A 17,214-nucleotide genomic window follows, 5' to 3' on the forward strand; every position below is an offset into this window, starting at 1 on the left:
TGACTAGAGAGATGTGTTAGATAATGCTCTGGTGGTAATCAAATTGTAACATATAAATTTATCAAATTAACACACTGTACATCTTAAACTTACAGTGTTACATGCTAATTGCATCTCAGTTAAAAAAGAATTAACATGCCATTTCTTTTATTTTATTTTTTAAAATATATTTAATTGATTTTTTTTACAGAGAGGAAGGGAGAGGGATAGAGAGTTAGAAACATTGATGAGAGAGAAACATCCATCAGCTGCCTCCTGCACACTCCCCACTGGGGATGTGCCCGCAACCAAGGTACATGCCCTTGACCAGAATCGGACCTGGAACCTTTGAGTTTGCAGGCCGACGCTCTATCCACTGAGCCAAACCAGTTAGGGCAGCATGCCATTTAGAATCTTACTTTAAATAGGTCTTAAGCAAGTTATTCTTTTAAGAAGGCGCTGTACTCCCATCAGTTAACCATTTTATTTTCTAACATGAATGCTTAGGCCTGGCTGGGTGGAGTGTCATCCTGTACACCAAAATGTTGTGGGTTCAATTCCTAATCAGGGCACATACATCGGTTGTGGGTTAGATCCCTGGTCAGGGTGGGTACTGGAGGAAATCGATGGCTATTTCTCTCTCACATCAAAGTTTCTCTCTCCCTTCCTCTCTCTAAAATCTATAAAAAGCATATTCTCAGGTGAGAATTTTAAAATATGTTTGGTATAACGAAATGTTTGTGGTTAAAATCACATCCGTTTTCTTTCAAGGCACTACAGAGGGACATTTCCATTCTGTATTGAACGTTTAAATGACAGGCTGATTCAGAAAAGATATAAAAATTAGGTTCTGCCAATATTTTCTCTAGAAAAGTACTTAAGAATTTCTACTTGAAGTACTTGATTAAGAAGACAGTTTTTCAAAACTGCAAATACAGGTGATATGATTTTCTGCTAAGCTGATGTTATCTAAAATGCTATTTCAGGAGTTCAAGAGTTCAGGGACCAAGGATAATATGAGATATGGGAGCACACTGAGAGAATTCCAGAGACAAAATGTTAAAAAATGTGCCTGCTTCCCAAGTTTACAGCCAACCCCAGCCCAGCAAATCCTAAAATCCCTGCTTAGGGACAGCATTTGTGACATTTGCCAAGCCTGTCTAGTATAGAACAGTCTAGAAGAGCATAGAATATCTTGAATAACAAGTAAACATGAGTTTGAATACATGCAGAGCAGCAACACCCCATATTTAAAAACACAATAAAATGCAAGACAGAGTGGACACCAGGTATAGGGAAACTGCTTCTCATGATGGACTTCGGCAGCTCTCAAGAAAAATGATCAAAGTTGCAAAAGATTTTAACAAACCGGAGGCTTTGGAATGGTCAAGAATAGGGGATAAGTAAACACAAATGTGGGAAAGAGGAATCTCTTAGGAAAAAACATTTTTTCTTAGACATGGTGACAGGGCAAAAACAAAAAAGAAAAACTGCCTCTCCTCTGAGCCCTATCAGCTCAATTAGCACCATGTCGTGGCCGGAGAGCAGAGAGCTAGACTTGGCAGTCAGACACAGAGGATGCAGACAGAAGAACACACCCTTAGGAGCCCTTTCAGGCTGCTGCTGACATGGGTGTTGTGTACCTGGGCATTAGGATGATAATTACCATGTTGGGGAAAGGTCAAATGTTTTAGGAGTATGTGCCTCTATTAAATCACCTTACATAACACTGAGAATAAATCACTCTGCACCACTTAATTCTGTGACATAGGACATTTCATACTTAAAAAGTGAAGCCACAATCCCCCCGCTCCCCGCAGAGCCATGCAAGAACAGTCCACCTGAATGTACTTAATCATGGGTGGGCTTGGGCTGCCTTCCATGTTCATGCTCAAGAAGAACTTCTTGCTCCATTGCAGTCTGGGGCTCCTGCCAAAGTCCTAAGTCCAAAGTGATCAGGCTGTGCAGGAGTGATTTGAATTAGGTGAGAATAAGTGTGAGTGTGGCTAGTTGAAAAGAGGAGGCCAACATTGGGCACACTGAATCGAACCTAATGTCGACGTCCTTTCCTGGGTAAACACACATTCAGACAGAATGACAGCTATCCTATTTCCATACCCTGTATTGCTAATAATTAATGAAGCAGTACTAAAATAAGCCCAAACAATCTCTGTATAGAAACCCTTTCTCATCTGAAAGCCTAAGGAAGAAATGTTCATGTTAAAATGTTTCTGTATATATTTGAAGAAAAAAGTACTCCTGAAAACATTTTTACCCTGCTATGAAAAATAAAATGCATTTTACTCATCATTTCCAAACTTAGGCCACTTCTCTTTAGGAAGAAGGCACACCTTTAAAATAGCAATTTTTCTAGAGATCACACATATTTAGTTTGTATCTGCTCAGTCTGTTGCAAGAATAAAAACTCTTTCAAAAATGTATTTAAATGGAGAGCATGCATTTGTAAAAGTATAAGTAATGAATCTCAACCTAAGATTTTTATTCAAACACACTGTGAACACAAGATTTGCAACAGATAAGCACAATATAATTTCCTGGAATTCTCTTGCCTTCAATTGTGTGAAGAACGCATAAAGGGAAATGCAAGTCCAATGAAGCTTTAATGTCCCCATATTTAATTTTCTGTTAAGCAGAATTCCAAAAGAAAGAAAAAGTATCACAAAAATATATAGCACAAGTGCACTTAAATCCACCCAACACATTACAGATGGCAACAAATTAAAATGCATTGTGTATTTTATTATGCTCAGTAGTGTCAAGGGCATCAACCAACTGATCTGATAATCCATTAAACTATTTAGAAGAAGTTTTCCACTTAGATGAGAGCTTTGGGTGAATGGCGTGCTGCAGCAATTTAGCATCACAAATATATTTAGCAGAAAGCTATTCAAGTATTGCTGTGCTATTGGCACTTCTAGAGAAAGCTATCTTGTTGATGGGTTTTGGTATCAAAGAGAGGCTGTTTAATGAGAGATTATAAATGTTGATTTCACTAACAGATTCAGAACAGTATACACTTTATAGTAACCAACCTTTCCTTGCACATCACTGAGTTAGATTTCAATGGGATCGAAACGCCAGGATTTTTCAGGCAAGTTTTTTAAAATATATTTTTATTGAATTCAGAGAGGAAGGAAGAGGGAGAGAGCGAGAGAGAAACATCAATGATGAAAGAGAATCATTGATCAGCTGCCTCCTGGGGATTGAGCCCACAACCCGGGCATGTGCCCTCGACTACAATTGAACCTGGGACCCTTCAGTCTACAGGCTGATGCTCTATGCACTGAGCAAAGCAGCTGGGGCTCAGGCAAGTCTTGAAAGACCCTGGGCAATAATATTTTGGAGGTTCTTATTTCTTTTCTCTAGAAGAGTCAATGTTTTTGAGAATTCAAATGAAAAATCACAGCATAAAAGACCGGAGTTCTTACATATTTTGTCTTTCTATGGAACTGCCTACCCACCAATCCAAAGAAAAGGCTTCTTATCAAATAAAGCATCCAATGGATATAATTTGACAGTCCACTAGGGGCATGAACACATTACAGAAATAGAAAGACAGCCCTTGCCTTCAAAAAGACCCACAGAGCAACGGAGGAGGAGAATGAATAAGCACATGCAGGTATCTAACATTTACACAGGCATATGCATAATAGGCAGCCCACACACAAGACAAAGTTTAATATGTTTTTTACGAACAGTACACCAGGCTCAATCTGACATACACTGAATTTTCTACATGCACAGGTGCTAAGGATAGGTGCCCCTCTTACTGGTTAATTCGGTTGCAATTTTTATACTCTTGTGGGTGAATGGATGATAGCATATTAATATGGTCCCAAAAATAGAAAAATGAATCTGAAACTAAAAACCAACTGGAAAGAAGACAAATGTCCTAAAGCCAGTTGTGAAATTGAACTTTACAAAAGAGCCTCAAGTGAGTATGCCTCTAACTGGACCACATTTCCAGCTTAGAAAAACAAATAGCGGCCTCTTCCACAGAAGCATCAGCATAAATAAGAGAAGCTTGGAGATATTTCCTAAATAATGAAAATTCCTGACAACCCCATTATTTTCAAGTGACTTAGGAGAATGCGGATAACTTCAAAAGAATTCTATATATAACATCACATACACACAGAGGGTTCAAGCTTCCCACAAATATGCTTATAGGTAGGTATGTGCTTGCTTTAGAAAAGTTTCTTTGAAACCTAAGATTTTTCACACTAGTATCTCCCCTTGCCATTCACAGATTATAAATGAGAGGGGTGCCTATTTCTTATTGCTGTTATCAATTAACTTCCTTTAAAATGTAAATATGGACTGGGGTGTTTTCTGATTCAAATTTAATTAAGCCATATACATGCTAGATATCTGAAACCTCTTTCTATTAGAATATAGGCAATACTCAATTCAACTGCTGATCATTAATGTCAGAATTTATTTCTGAGCACCACAACACACAATCAACTTTGCAGTGCCATAATGCCTTTCTGGAACTTAAAAGAAACATTTCCTGCAGACAGACACACCTTAATTTTAATTTATGGAATTTATCTAAATTGTTGAACCTGGGGTTATTAGTTTGTACTACTTCGTAAGGGTACATGTTTTATCTGAAAATGAAATGTTTAGAACATGTTTCCTTTAGGTCACAGCAGCTTACAAGTACATTTATCTCATTCATACTTTCAAATTTGATAGACACATTTCTACACATTCGCCTTCGTGTATTGAAAATATTGTCCTAAAGTCTGTGCTCAAATAAAATCCTTTTATTCCTTTGATAATTTCCTAGTTCATAAAATAAACATATTAAAATAATATTTAACACCAGTGTTATAAGGACTTAGCTTTCATTGTTGCTTTTGAAAAAAATATAAAAATTACCATACATTTTTTATAACTATAAATTCTTAATAGCGTTTCCATTTTAAATTCCTAGAAAAATCTCTGAGGAATGGTCAAATAGTCTTCACAGAAAATATTCACTTGAGAGTCTTCCTTTTGACCATAAACTTGGGCTGAAGGCATATCTCCTCAGATTATCTCTTCTCTGATTATCTCTCTCCTACTTTCATTAATCAAATCCCTTCATTAACTGTCCATTCACCAAACTACAGTACTTGGTCCTCTGCCTTATTTTCCTCAATAGGTTTATATTTGCTTTGCAGGGGGAGAACCAGGTCATTATTTTACCACAGAACCTTAAAATACAAGATGCATCACGTTGTGCCCTGTCTTAGAACTTAAGTGCTTTTGTTGGAATGATAAGTTTTCATTCTCAATGAATTATATGCCTTTTGCAAAAACTTAGAAAAAATAGCTAGAGATATTGCTCTTGAATTGACAAATGATATCTAAATCCAAGTAGTACCAGACACGCTATTAAAATTAATTAAAAATAGATGCATGGATTTCCCTTCTATTAAACAACCTGTACAGAAAGTCTAATCAAAATGGGGTTAAGATGACAGAAATTAATATACTAGAATTAGTAATACAAGCCTGCATAGCTATTCTGTTGAAGCCCTTCTGGAGTATAGAGACTACATACCCACATAAGACACACTTCACCTCTCTAAGAATAAAGAACTTCTAACTCTCATCACCTTGTTCCCTGCCCATTCAACTAGATTAAAAAATATATGTCAGTTTTAATCTAATAATCAGTATGCAACTGTGGGAGAAAATTTAGTTTTTTATTGTAATTCATACCTAAATTAATAATCAGTATGCAACTGTGGGAGAAAATTTAGTTTTTTATTGTAATTCATACCTAAATTTAGACCTTGTTATATGGGTAAAGTCAACTGAAATACTCAAATCAACTTTGCTTAGGATGGTACTTTGATTAGACATCTACATGGAAGGGTATTCTTGAGGGTTCCGTTTTATGAAACAGCTTTGGTTTGGGGGGAAACAGGTAGAGAAATAGCTCAGAAGAGAATGAAGATCTGTGGAAACATTAGCAAGGCTGAGAACAACAAAAAATTAGAAGGAAGAGTTAGGTAAAGGTAAAATAGAACACCATTTTTGCACTATATGACGAGACCAGACCAGTAATTATATTTATGGCCATATTAATTGACATTCTCCCAACATTAATACATATGCACACGTGTGTGTGTGTATGTGTATCTATACACATCACTATTATCACAGATAATCAAATTACAATTCAAGATTATTTAACATCAATTGGATGTAATTTTTGTAAACACTATTACTGCTAATAATACCAAGTTGAACTCAACAACCAGCCAGGAGTGCCCAAGGCTTCTATGACTAATTGTATTATATTAATATCTGCTGCTGAACCCCTCTCTTCTGAACTTGTGATAACCTGTTATGAGCTGCTTCTAACAAGATAATGGCTTCAATTTCAATAGGAAATAATAAAGAGGATAATTTTTTAGCTTTTTATTTGCTGCTTCATGCACTGTACCTGATTCTTGAGATCCAGTTTGGGACATGGGCGGCCTCCATTGTAAGGTTTTTCTTTTAGCCATTTGGAGCGAATTCTCACGCCAATCCCACAAGAGGAACTGCAAGACCCCCAGCTGGACCAATCGCTTAACTTGCAATCAAATGGGCAGGGGATGGTACATTCTTCTTGAATATAACCTGAGAGAAAAAGATCCAAGAGAAGGGAGGAAAGTCTGATCAAAATGCACTGATCAAATTCACTTGCTATTCTTAGAGTTCAGGTTGCTCACCAATACTGCCATAGGGACCCTGATAGTTTTCTACTCAAATGCACAGACAGAAGTTCTCAGAGGCAGATACTTATGATTATATCTGCAACCCAAATTTGTACCACCTGTTTACTTCACAGACAATTCTGGGATGGAAGGAGCAGGGAAAAGTACACACTTAGTTGTTCTTTCTGATAAGAAGAAATGAGGCAGTTTAGGGCTAATGATATCATTTCCTTCACTGGGCGTTGTGTTCCACCAATTCCTATAATTCTGTCTGAAGATAGGGAGCATAATAGAATCAATCTGGATAATATTGAAAGAGGAAAATATAGGCATAGTGAAAGGGCATCTAATGAGATATTGGACTGGAATCAAGTGATATGGATTGAAATACAGATGCACATGTTCTAGCTTTACTTGGTCTTACTCTTGTCCTCAGCCCAGTTCTTGCTATCATCTTTCTCTAGATAATCTAATTATTTAACTATCACCTCAAATAATCACTATCAAATACATATTTCTAAGTCTGATATCTCGAATGAGTTCTTATACAACCTACTCATCCACTCAAGTTGGATAGCCAATTACCCCCAAATTCAAAATATCTAAAGCTGGGGCAATTGATTTCCTCCTAAAGCAGTGGTTCTCAACCTTCCTAATGCCGCGACCCTTTAATACAGTTCCTCATGTTGTGGTGACCCCCAACCATAAAATTATTTTTGTTGCCACTTCATAACTGTAATTTTGCTACTGTTATGAATTTTAATGTAAATATCTGATATGCAGGATGTATTTTCAGGGGTCACGACCCACAAAGCATTCTCATTCTATTATATCCCTCATCTTAATTAACTACAACATATCTGGTTCTTATACATTGATGGGCATGCCTACATAACCTCTTCCCCTTGGTTTTGGGCAGGATCCGTGAATGTGCTAGGGTGACACTCCCATGATTAGATTTTAGTGTGTAGCAAAGGGGAAAGGAACTCACATATAGAATTAACATGAAAAATCAGTTGATTTTGAGTTTACTAGGAGAGAGATTATCAGGACGAACAGCCTGGATAATTGGGTGAAAAACCTTAAAAGAGTGACTGGACCCTTTTTGTGGAGGAAGATTCTCCTGCTGGCCTTGAATAAATAAACAGGTGCGCTATGCGTGGCCACATAGCAGGGGACTGAGAGCAATGTCAAGGGCCTGAGAGCAGCTGCTGGCTGTCAGCCAGCAAGAAAACAGGCCTCAGCTCTACAGGAGTGTGGAGATGAATTCTGCCAATAATTCCAAGGGCGCCTTCCCTTGTGCAGCATCTGCTGAGACCTCGGCCTTGGCCCACACGTTGCCTGTAGCCTGGTGAGAGACGTAAGCAGAGAACCTGGAGAAGCCACGTCTGTACTGCTGATCCTGGGGAGCCGAGCTAGTGTTTTGAGCTAAGTCTGTGGTAAGTTTTTGATGCAGCAACTGACAGCTAACAGGTTATCCAAAATAAAAACCCGAGTCATCTTAGGCCTTCCTCCATTATCTCGCACATACCTTAATAGGTGTAGTAAGTTCTTATGTCAAAATGTCCCAAATATGGCCCCTACTCCAAAATTCTTTTGTCAGTCCCTGGTTCAAGATCTTACTTTCTGGTCTGGAATACTGCAAGTCTCTTCACTAGACTCCCCTTTTCCCTGCGCATTCTCTTTTAATATTGGTCAGTCACGTTGAGGAAAAGGTTTCTCTTCTGATGCTGTATCAACTATAATAAAAATTTAATAAACAATCTAAAAAAAAGAAAGATAAAAATACATGATTTATGCTACTCCTTTTAAACTCTTTGCTGACTCTCCAGTGCCTTGAAAATAAAGTGCCAACTAGTTTGCAAAAACTATACAATTCTCTACAAGAGCCTCTAAGCAAAGAATTTCATCTTGACTGTAAAATATATTCCTATTGCTCAGGACATTCTACAGACCAATTTGACCAGAGTCTCCGAGATGGATCTAGGCACCAGTACTTTTCAAAGGTCCCCGGAGAGTCTAATGTGCAGTCAAGGCTGAGAACTGCATCCCTAACTTGTTTTGCTCCTGCCCTTCCCTCTCCTCTGTCTCAAAATCTGTCCACATAGACTACTCCATCTTCTTCAGTAATATTTATGCCTTTCCTCATGCAAAACTACTCTTTCTCTAGCCAGGTTAGCCTTGCTGGCTCATTTTTATTTTTATCTATATTTGTATATTGAATGATTTTAATTAGAGAGCCTCTCATACACTGTTTTATATTTTTCCTCCTGATAAGACATAAACCCAGAGGATCTCTATGCAACTCAAGGTCATAAATTCAATGAGTATAAAATAGTTTTGAAATTCAACAGCGCCAGTGACATTTATTTTTCAGGATAGTTATATTCATGCTAGAGTATACCCCAAAGGAAAGCCCTTAGTGAGAACCATTAATAATTGCATATTCTCATGCCTATCCCATAATTGAAAAGATTAGTTTTACCCACATACTTGAGACTTACAATTTTTGGCAATAGAAGATGATCACATGTGGCTATGTACAAGGTTCACCTGCCAAATGAGAATTCAAATTCCTGACTATGGAAACGTCACTAATGTTTTAAAAACTCATTTGCATAAAATATATTACAGAATAGCTTCTCTGGCAAATTTCAAAAATATAAATCCAACTGATATAAAAGAAACTGTTTTTCTTTCAAAAATATTTTACAGTCCTGGCCAGTGTGGATCAGTCGGTTGGAGCACCGAAGAGTCCTGGGTTTCATTCCAGGTCAGGACATATACCCAAGTTTCAGGTTCAATCCCAGGTCTGACCGCATGGGAGGCAAAGAATCTACATTTCTCTCTCACATCAATGTTTCTCTCTTCTCTCTTCTCCTCTCCCCTCTCCCCTCTCCCCCCTCTCCTATCCTCTCTCTCTCTCTCTCTCTCCTCTCCCCCCCCTCTCTCTCTTCAATAAAAACATATCCTAGGCTAAGGATTTAAAAATATATATTTTTACACTATAATTCATATGCAGAATACATTGCTTGGGCCATCATATTATTTAACCTGGAGATGTTTCCATCTTCTAGTTTAGTTACCTGTATGCATATGAAGTTAGATATGGAGTATTTATTACAGAATTATCAGTAGAGCATATACCCAACATTGTGATTTTTGTAAACCATATACGTTACAGATAGCAGGTACCCACAAAATATCTGTTGTTATGAATACAGATGAACTAATAAGATCTGTGATTATTATCTCTATCTATGTTATAATTGAAGGGCTTTATTTAATGAAATACTCATTTAGGCTGAAGCCCAGAGACCTGGAATGGCTTTTCAATCTACATTGCTAACCTTAAAATATTGCTCTTTAGGTTAGGACATAGGAAAAACACAGCTCTATGTATAAGGCTGGCTTTGTAATGAAACTACTTCCTAGGATATTACCTACTGTAATTTTTCCCCCTCCATCATTCAAGGACTAACACATTTTTCCCTCTATAAGAGCCTCTTTTGAAGGATTAGAAAGAAACACTGATGATATTCATAGCCTGAGGGAAAAAACCTAGTTTAATTTACTTATATTTTCCTACTGTGTAAAGTAATGGCAAATACAGTGCATGTTCTATTTGTTGATACTTTGCTAGAATAATGAAAACACAGGACCAAAAATAAGACAGGAAAAAATGAAGAAAATGCTGATTGTCTCTTCCCCATTTCAAAGTGAAGATCTGGTAGAAATTTGTGAGTTAAAATAAAGTGATGTTTTCATTTCTCAATATTTGAAGATTTACTGTTTTAATTTACACATTTTAATACTACTTTTTATCTAGTAATGAGTGTACCATACTAAAAAGTATCTGATGACTTACATCAAAGTAGTTTAAAGTATATATTTGTTTAGAAGAGGTGAGGAATATGAGGGTGGATGTTTTTGACATGGTTGCAAGAAAGACAATTTAAGAAATAAGATCAATACTTTGTATTCAAGGGAATAGTGGCAGTATTGGACATTTATGTAAAACTAGAGGCCCGGTGCACAAAATTCATGCGGGGGGGGGGGGGTGGGGGGGTGGTGGTGGTGGTGGTGGTGGTGGTGGTGTTCCCTCAGCCTGGCCTGCATCCTCTTGCAGTTCGGGAACCCTCGGGGGATATCCGACTGTCATGGAGCCACTGTACTCGCCAGCCGTAAACCTGGCTAAGGGCTTCTGGCTGTGTGGCACTGCCCCTGTGGGGGTACACTGACCACCAGGGGGAAGCTCCTACATTGAGTGTCTGCCCCCTGGTGTGCCATTTGGTCAATTTGCATATTAGCCTTTTATTATATAGGATATCAATCCATTAGTGTGTGGAAATATAGATCAACCTCAGTAAGGTTTCCAGCTTGCTTTGGTGAATTTATATTTTCACCTGAGAATACTGCCCATGAATATTAGTTACATTCTTTCAAAGATGATTCCAACCCTGTACAGGCCTCTGTAAAGCCCAAGAGGAGAGAGTTGGAAAGTACCTACATTCCCATTATTTCTTCTTTTTAAAAATTTAAGTTATTAAAAGAAATATTTTGAAATCCCATTTGCAAGTAGAAAAATAATCTTTACTGCATATTTAAAACCTTATCAGCATAGACTCTCCAATGTTAACATTATAAAATGATGGTTATGGTACTATACATAACAAAGTATCTTATTTGGACCCAAAATCAGAACATGAAATACTGCTGATTTAGAAGTTACATAAAATTCAAATAATTATATTGACAAAATATGTTTGCCTAGACTCCTTCAAACTCAAATATATTCCTCAGATAATTATTTATTAAATTGTATTCCATTTACCAGAAAAAAAATCATTTAAGTGTAAAGCACTTTTTAATAAGACAGCATGTGAACTTTATTTTAAATGTAGGTTCAAGGTCATCTGGGCCAAAAGCTTCATTTTATAGAATGGGCAGAAATAGAAAGGGAAATTGAACCCAGACTTGACTGTGATACCCAGCTCACTATCAAGTTTAAAAAAAAAAAAAGATCATCAGTATTATGGCCCCAGAATGTTCTCTTTAGTGCTGGAGTGACAAGGTAGAAAATCAACCCCTGCCCTTAAAGAAATTCATATTTTGGAGGATATCAGGCTTTTGACAAAAATGTTTTAGTTGATTTTAGAGAGGGAGGAAGGGAGAGGAAGAGAAACACGGATCCATCCATCAGCTGCCTCCTGCACGCCCCCTACTGGGGATTGAGCCCGCAACCTGGGTATGTGCCCTCACAAGGAATCCAACTGGCAACCTCTTGGTGCACAGAATGACTCCCAACCAACTGAGCCCAACCAGCCAGGGCGTAGAGATCAGTCTTATTAATGAGAAGGGAAATAAAAGGTACATAATCAACTACTTAAATTATATGATACAAATAATATATGCAAATTATATAACAGTTTGAGGTAATATAAATGGATCCTGGTTTCAATTCCTGTGAGGAAATTTATTGGGATAATTTGTGGCAGAAACAGGTTTTTGACTAATTGTTCTATCTGGTTCACTTGCTATAACTAAATGGATCAGTATAAATTTAATCAGTCAACCAAATAATATGACAAATGGATGTTTTAAATTGAATTGTCCAGGCAAATTCATCACGATGCCATCTCCAGTTGTTCACATAGACCGAGTTTCAGCATTAACACCCTTGTGCCAGGTTTCTCCGGCAGACAAGAAAGATGTTTTTCTCTTAGAAGATATTGGGGATATTAAGGATAAATGGAACACCAGCTGCAGAACAATCTGAACTGTTCCATCAGGACTGTGTGTACTAAGTGGTTTCTATCATTAGCGCAAATAAGCACTGTTAAAATTAAAGTGACTGAATGATTTAACCACATAACAAACTCGGCATTTGAAACATTACAGAGGTATACAGATTGTTGACAAGCCAATGCTACCAAGTAATTCTTGGAACTGTGTCTGTAAGACCCTGTGTTCCTTGCCAAGAGAAAAATCTTAAATTATACCAAACATTCTCTACATTACCATAAAGTTCCAATAGCTGAACTCAGAGCATGCCTCGTATTTGTTAGAGCATGCCAAATATTTCAGGGTTTGATTCTAGAGGTGTAGTGTAATTGCACTTCCCAGCTTCTTGAAGTGAGGCGGGATCTTAATTTGCTTTAGCCAATGAAATCTGGGAAGTGAGCATGTGACTTCTAGGTGAAAGCTTTAAGAGCTCTAGGGTAATTTGCCACACTCTTTCTTTCCCTATGCCCACCAACAGGAAATGTTCCAGATAGTAGCTGCTCCATCAGGCAAGGTCCTGGACTTAAACAGAGTGCCCCAGTCAACCCAATTTTGATAAAAGATGGGCACGGTGAGTTATCTTAGTGGCATTGACCCACTAAGAGTCTGACACTGTCTGTTACATTCTGTACTACACCATAAACCATTGCACAGTTCATGGACCAGCCTTGGCATAGTAAACTATATTTTCAGAAAAGGAAATAAAAAGTCCCATGAAATAAATATTTAGAATATTTTGAGACCCTATATATAATGCTCTGAAAAGATAAAATTAAACTGTGTCAGCAGTTAGCACAGAACGAATAGAGACATCATCAAATTAGAATGTGACTTTGTAAAAGTTGAGTCAAATGGATATGTATTTCAGGAAAATTTATAATTTATTATTTAAAAAGGACTGGTAATTTGGATTATAAATCAAGGTCTAACCTTATGTGATCTGGAATGGAATTTTAAATCTTAATAATTCAGTTTCCTTATGTAAAAATAAAAATAATACCCACCTTTAAAAAAATATCCCTTTCATGCTGTAAAAATTAAAATGTAATAAGTAGAAGTTTGTGGAAATTTTCAAATATAAATCAGATACTAATATTTTGTCACTACTAAAAGCGAATAGCAGGGTAAAAATGCGTTTTTCTTATCCTGTTTTTAGTGCTAGTGTTTGATAGAAATTATAATTCTGTGGAGATGCTTTAGCAAAAAAAAGCTATAGGGTAATAATGATCAAATTTGGGTGCCAATTTGCATTCCAGATCATTTCCAGGCAAATTAAAGCCTAAGATAACATTGAAAAGATGAGAGAGTCTGTATTGGATCAGGAAAGCAATTGTTGTTTGAGCCCATCTCTGTCCTTCCAAGTCTGCTGCCACCAGCCAAGGCCAGACACTCATTATCCCTCACCTGGCTCATGTTCATGGCCCCTTCACTGGACGCCAAGGTCCCCAATCTGTTCTAACCCATTCCATGTCTGATTGACTGCTACACTAATGTCCCAAAATAGCAACTTCAATATATCATAGTTTAACTTAAAGTAAATAACCTCTAAAGCATAGCAAAATAAAATAAAATAAAAGATATGCAGATGACAATTTAGGCAGGAGAGATATCACACATTAAATTAAGATGGGAGTGAACCCAAAATCTCCAAAAATCAAGAGAGAAATCCTCTGTATAAGAATTTGAGGCTGGAAAGAAGTATAGAATTGGCTAGGTCAAGTGGTGCCACATGGGCTGTCATGATGAGGGCTCAGAAAGTTGATTCAAATGCCCGCTATTAATTTAGGTGGGCTCGTGAGTGTAAAAAAAAATAGCATGAGAACAAGTCACCTTCTTAACAGATAACTGAAAAATTTAGAAGTTAAATTAAAATGACTAATGGGTAGGCTTTAGCCTTAAAGACCATTAAATATGATATTTTGTACATAAATATATACATATATGATGTATATATACATATTACATATTTTCCTATATTGCATTTACATATAGATTGTTAAAGAAAATATTGAAACATGATAGACTATCACTGATAATTAGCTCTCACATGTACACACAGCTAATATACTGTCTAAATGGAAATTACTATCTTCAGAATGACCAGTGAACCAGCTCTTTAAATAGCAACTTCACAACTGTTGAGACAGGTTTAATGAACTAATTATAAAAATGAATAATGGCCAGTTTGTGAGTAGATAGATGCTTCTAAATATCCCAGGGGATTCAGAAAAATATAAGTTTAGAAAAAAAGTGTCTTTGTCCTTTTTTGCTTCATCTGTGAGGTCCTAAAGGAAGCTCTGACCTGAATCCAGACATTATACTGTGCCAGCACAGAGGATTCATTTATTGTCTGCCTGTTTATTTATTTTCTTGTTTATTTACATAGGGTGGGGCAAATACAGGTTTACAGTTGTTCAAATGGAAAATAATGCAATAATTAATAATACAAGAATAAACTGTTTCTGATACAACTGTAAACCTACTTTGCCCTACTCTGTATACTTATTCTAAGGCCAAGAGTTCAGTAGTGAGGGATTTCTGATAAAAATAAAGATTTCTGGCTTCTCTTGAATATGGGGGATCTGGGGGCGCCTGGGTCCTTAATTCCAGCACGGCACCAACTGTGCAGCAGGGTCTCTGCAGATGAAATTTCCCTTTGCCGTCCTCTGCTGCCCCTGAGTGATCATCTAAATTTCTAAAGTAAGGATTCTCCCCCAACTAAAGCAATGCAAAAACATGACTCACAATTCCAGTATAGAAGCAGACGAGGAAGTGCTGCTTGTATTGTAGGAAAAGGTAGACGATACAGAGACCCAGCAGTCAGGGCTCACAATGCTCATCACGGGGACACATCTACCGGAAGTCTAGCTAGAAACCTCGCTTGGAGAGAATTCCTAATGCTTAAGCTTCATTAGATGGACTGAGTTCTACTTCCATCAGTACCTGCATATTACTAAAGCCAGCACATAAAGATAATTCCTGAAGGTGGCAACAAGAGGCATGAAAAATACGTAGAGCAGATGACTACCTAGAACAACGATGATGAAGGCAGCCTGCAGTCAGAGCCACCCTCCACCATGAAATGATCTGATTGCCTGAAACACACTTCAGGGATGAAACTCCATTTTTATTTGCTGAAATGTGGAGTCATCCCAACAATGATTTGTATTCATGAACAACAACACAAGCTGTTACTATAAATTCTAAATTATGGATTACAGGATGAAGAAAATTTACATCTAAAAGTTGCTTTAACCAAAGAACTGCATCTTTCACTGGGCTAATACAGAAATCAATGTGCTGGAATGAATTCACAGTACATTAACTCCTTGCAAGTTACTGTAAAAACTTCTGAAATATCGCTAAGGTGTAAAATTAAATATAACTTCCAGCTTAGATTTATACTGCATGCTGGTAACGGTGAATTTGTTTCACTTACCAATAAATTTCTTTACTAATGGATTGCACATCAGCTAATCCAAAGACTTACATTTAGGCTTCTCTTGCCTTCTATAGCCAAACAAATATCTTATGGTTTTATTTATGGATATTTAATGATATACCTGCTAAAGGAATAAAAAAATTCAGAAAGGGTGAGGCACTTATTTTCTTCTAAGAAAATTCGAAGTTAGCAATCTCTTAATTACAGTAATCGTGTCCAGGAGCCGTGGATATGGATACTTTCAATTCACAGAGAGAATCTTCCAACCACTAAAAAAGTTTCAAGAGAAACCAGAAATTTCCCTTGAAAATAGAGTTTATTAGTTTCCTAGGGCTGTGATAACAAATAATCACAAACGTGGTGACTTCAAATGACAAAAATGTATCCCCCCCATAGTTCTGGAGGCCAGAAGTCTGGAATTAAGGTGTTAGTAGGGCTGTACTCCCTCCACATCTGTAGGAGAAAATCTTTCCTTACCCTTCCAGTTTCTGGTGGCTCCTGAATTCCTTGTCTGTGGCAGCATGATTCCAATTCTGTCTTTTCTTTATATATGCCTCAGATATGTCAAATATCCCTCTCCTTCCTATTATAAATATGCCCATCATTAGATTTAGAGCCCACTGTAGATCCAGGATGATCTCAAATCAAGTTCCTTAACTTTGTTATACCTGCGAAGATTCTATTTGAAAATAAGGTCACATTCACAGGAACTGGGGGTCGGGATTTAAACATATCTTGTGGGGGAACTTAATTCAACCCACTAAAGAGATAAATGCAAACTATGATAAGGAAGACAATATAACACATGGATAGAATCTGGCCTTTGATATCAAGCCAACCTAGGTCTATATCTCACAACTAGAGGCCCGATGCACGAAATTTATGCAAGGGGCTTGGCCATTGCAGGCCCCCCCCCCCCCCCACACACACACACACACCCCGCAGCTTCATCTGGAAGGTCGTCCAGAATGTAGTCCAGAAGGTCATCAGGCCATCCAGTCTAATTAGCATATTATGCTTTTATTATTATAGATAGCTCTTTGAATCCCCTAAACTTGAATTTTATTATCTATAAGAAAGATTGGCAAATTGTGGCCTGCAGGTCAAATCCAGCCATTGCCTATATTTTGGAAATACAGTTTTGTTGGAACAGAACTACACCCAATGTTTTAAGTGTTGTCTATAGTGGCTTTTGCACAGCAAGAACAATGGTGACTAATTGTGATAAAGACAGTATGGCCCACAAAGTTTAAAATATTTACTATGTGGACCTTTATAGAAGACATC

The 17,214-nt window shown here is 37.3% G+C and overlaps 1 protein-coding gene across 1 annotated transcript in view; it reads right to left on the reverse strand.

Annotated features, from left to right (window-relative positions):
- THSD7B (thrombospondin type 1 domain containing 7B) overlaps window positions 1-17,214 on the reverse strand; it is a 755,959-nt gene that overhangs the window by 206,867 nt on the left and 531,878 nt on the right. Inside the window, exon 14 of the mRNA XM_036320836.1 lies at window positions 6,446-6,624. Coding sequence (XP_036176729.1) covers window positions 6,446-6,624 — 179 coding nt within the window. The remainder of the gene's footprint in view (window positions 1-6,445; window positions 6,625-17,214) is intronic.

The sequence above is a fragment of the Myotis myotis genome, unplaced genomic scaffold (assembly GCF_014108235.1).
Source record: "Myotis myotis isolate mMyoMyo1 unplaced genomic scaffold, mMyoMyo1.p scaffold_m19_p_8, whole genome shotgun sequence".
NCBI classification, from domain to species: Eukaryota; Metazoa; Chordata; class Mammalia; order Chiroptera; family Vespertilionidae; genus Myotis; species Myotis myotis.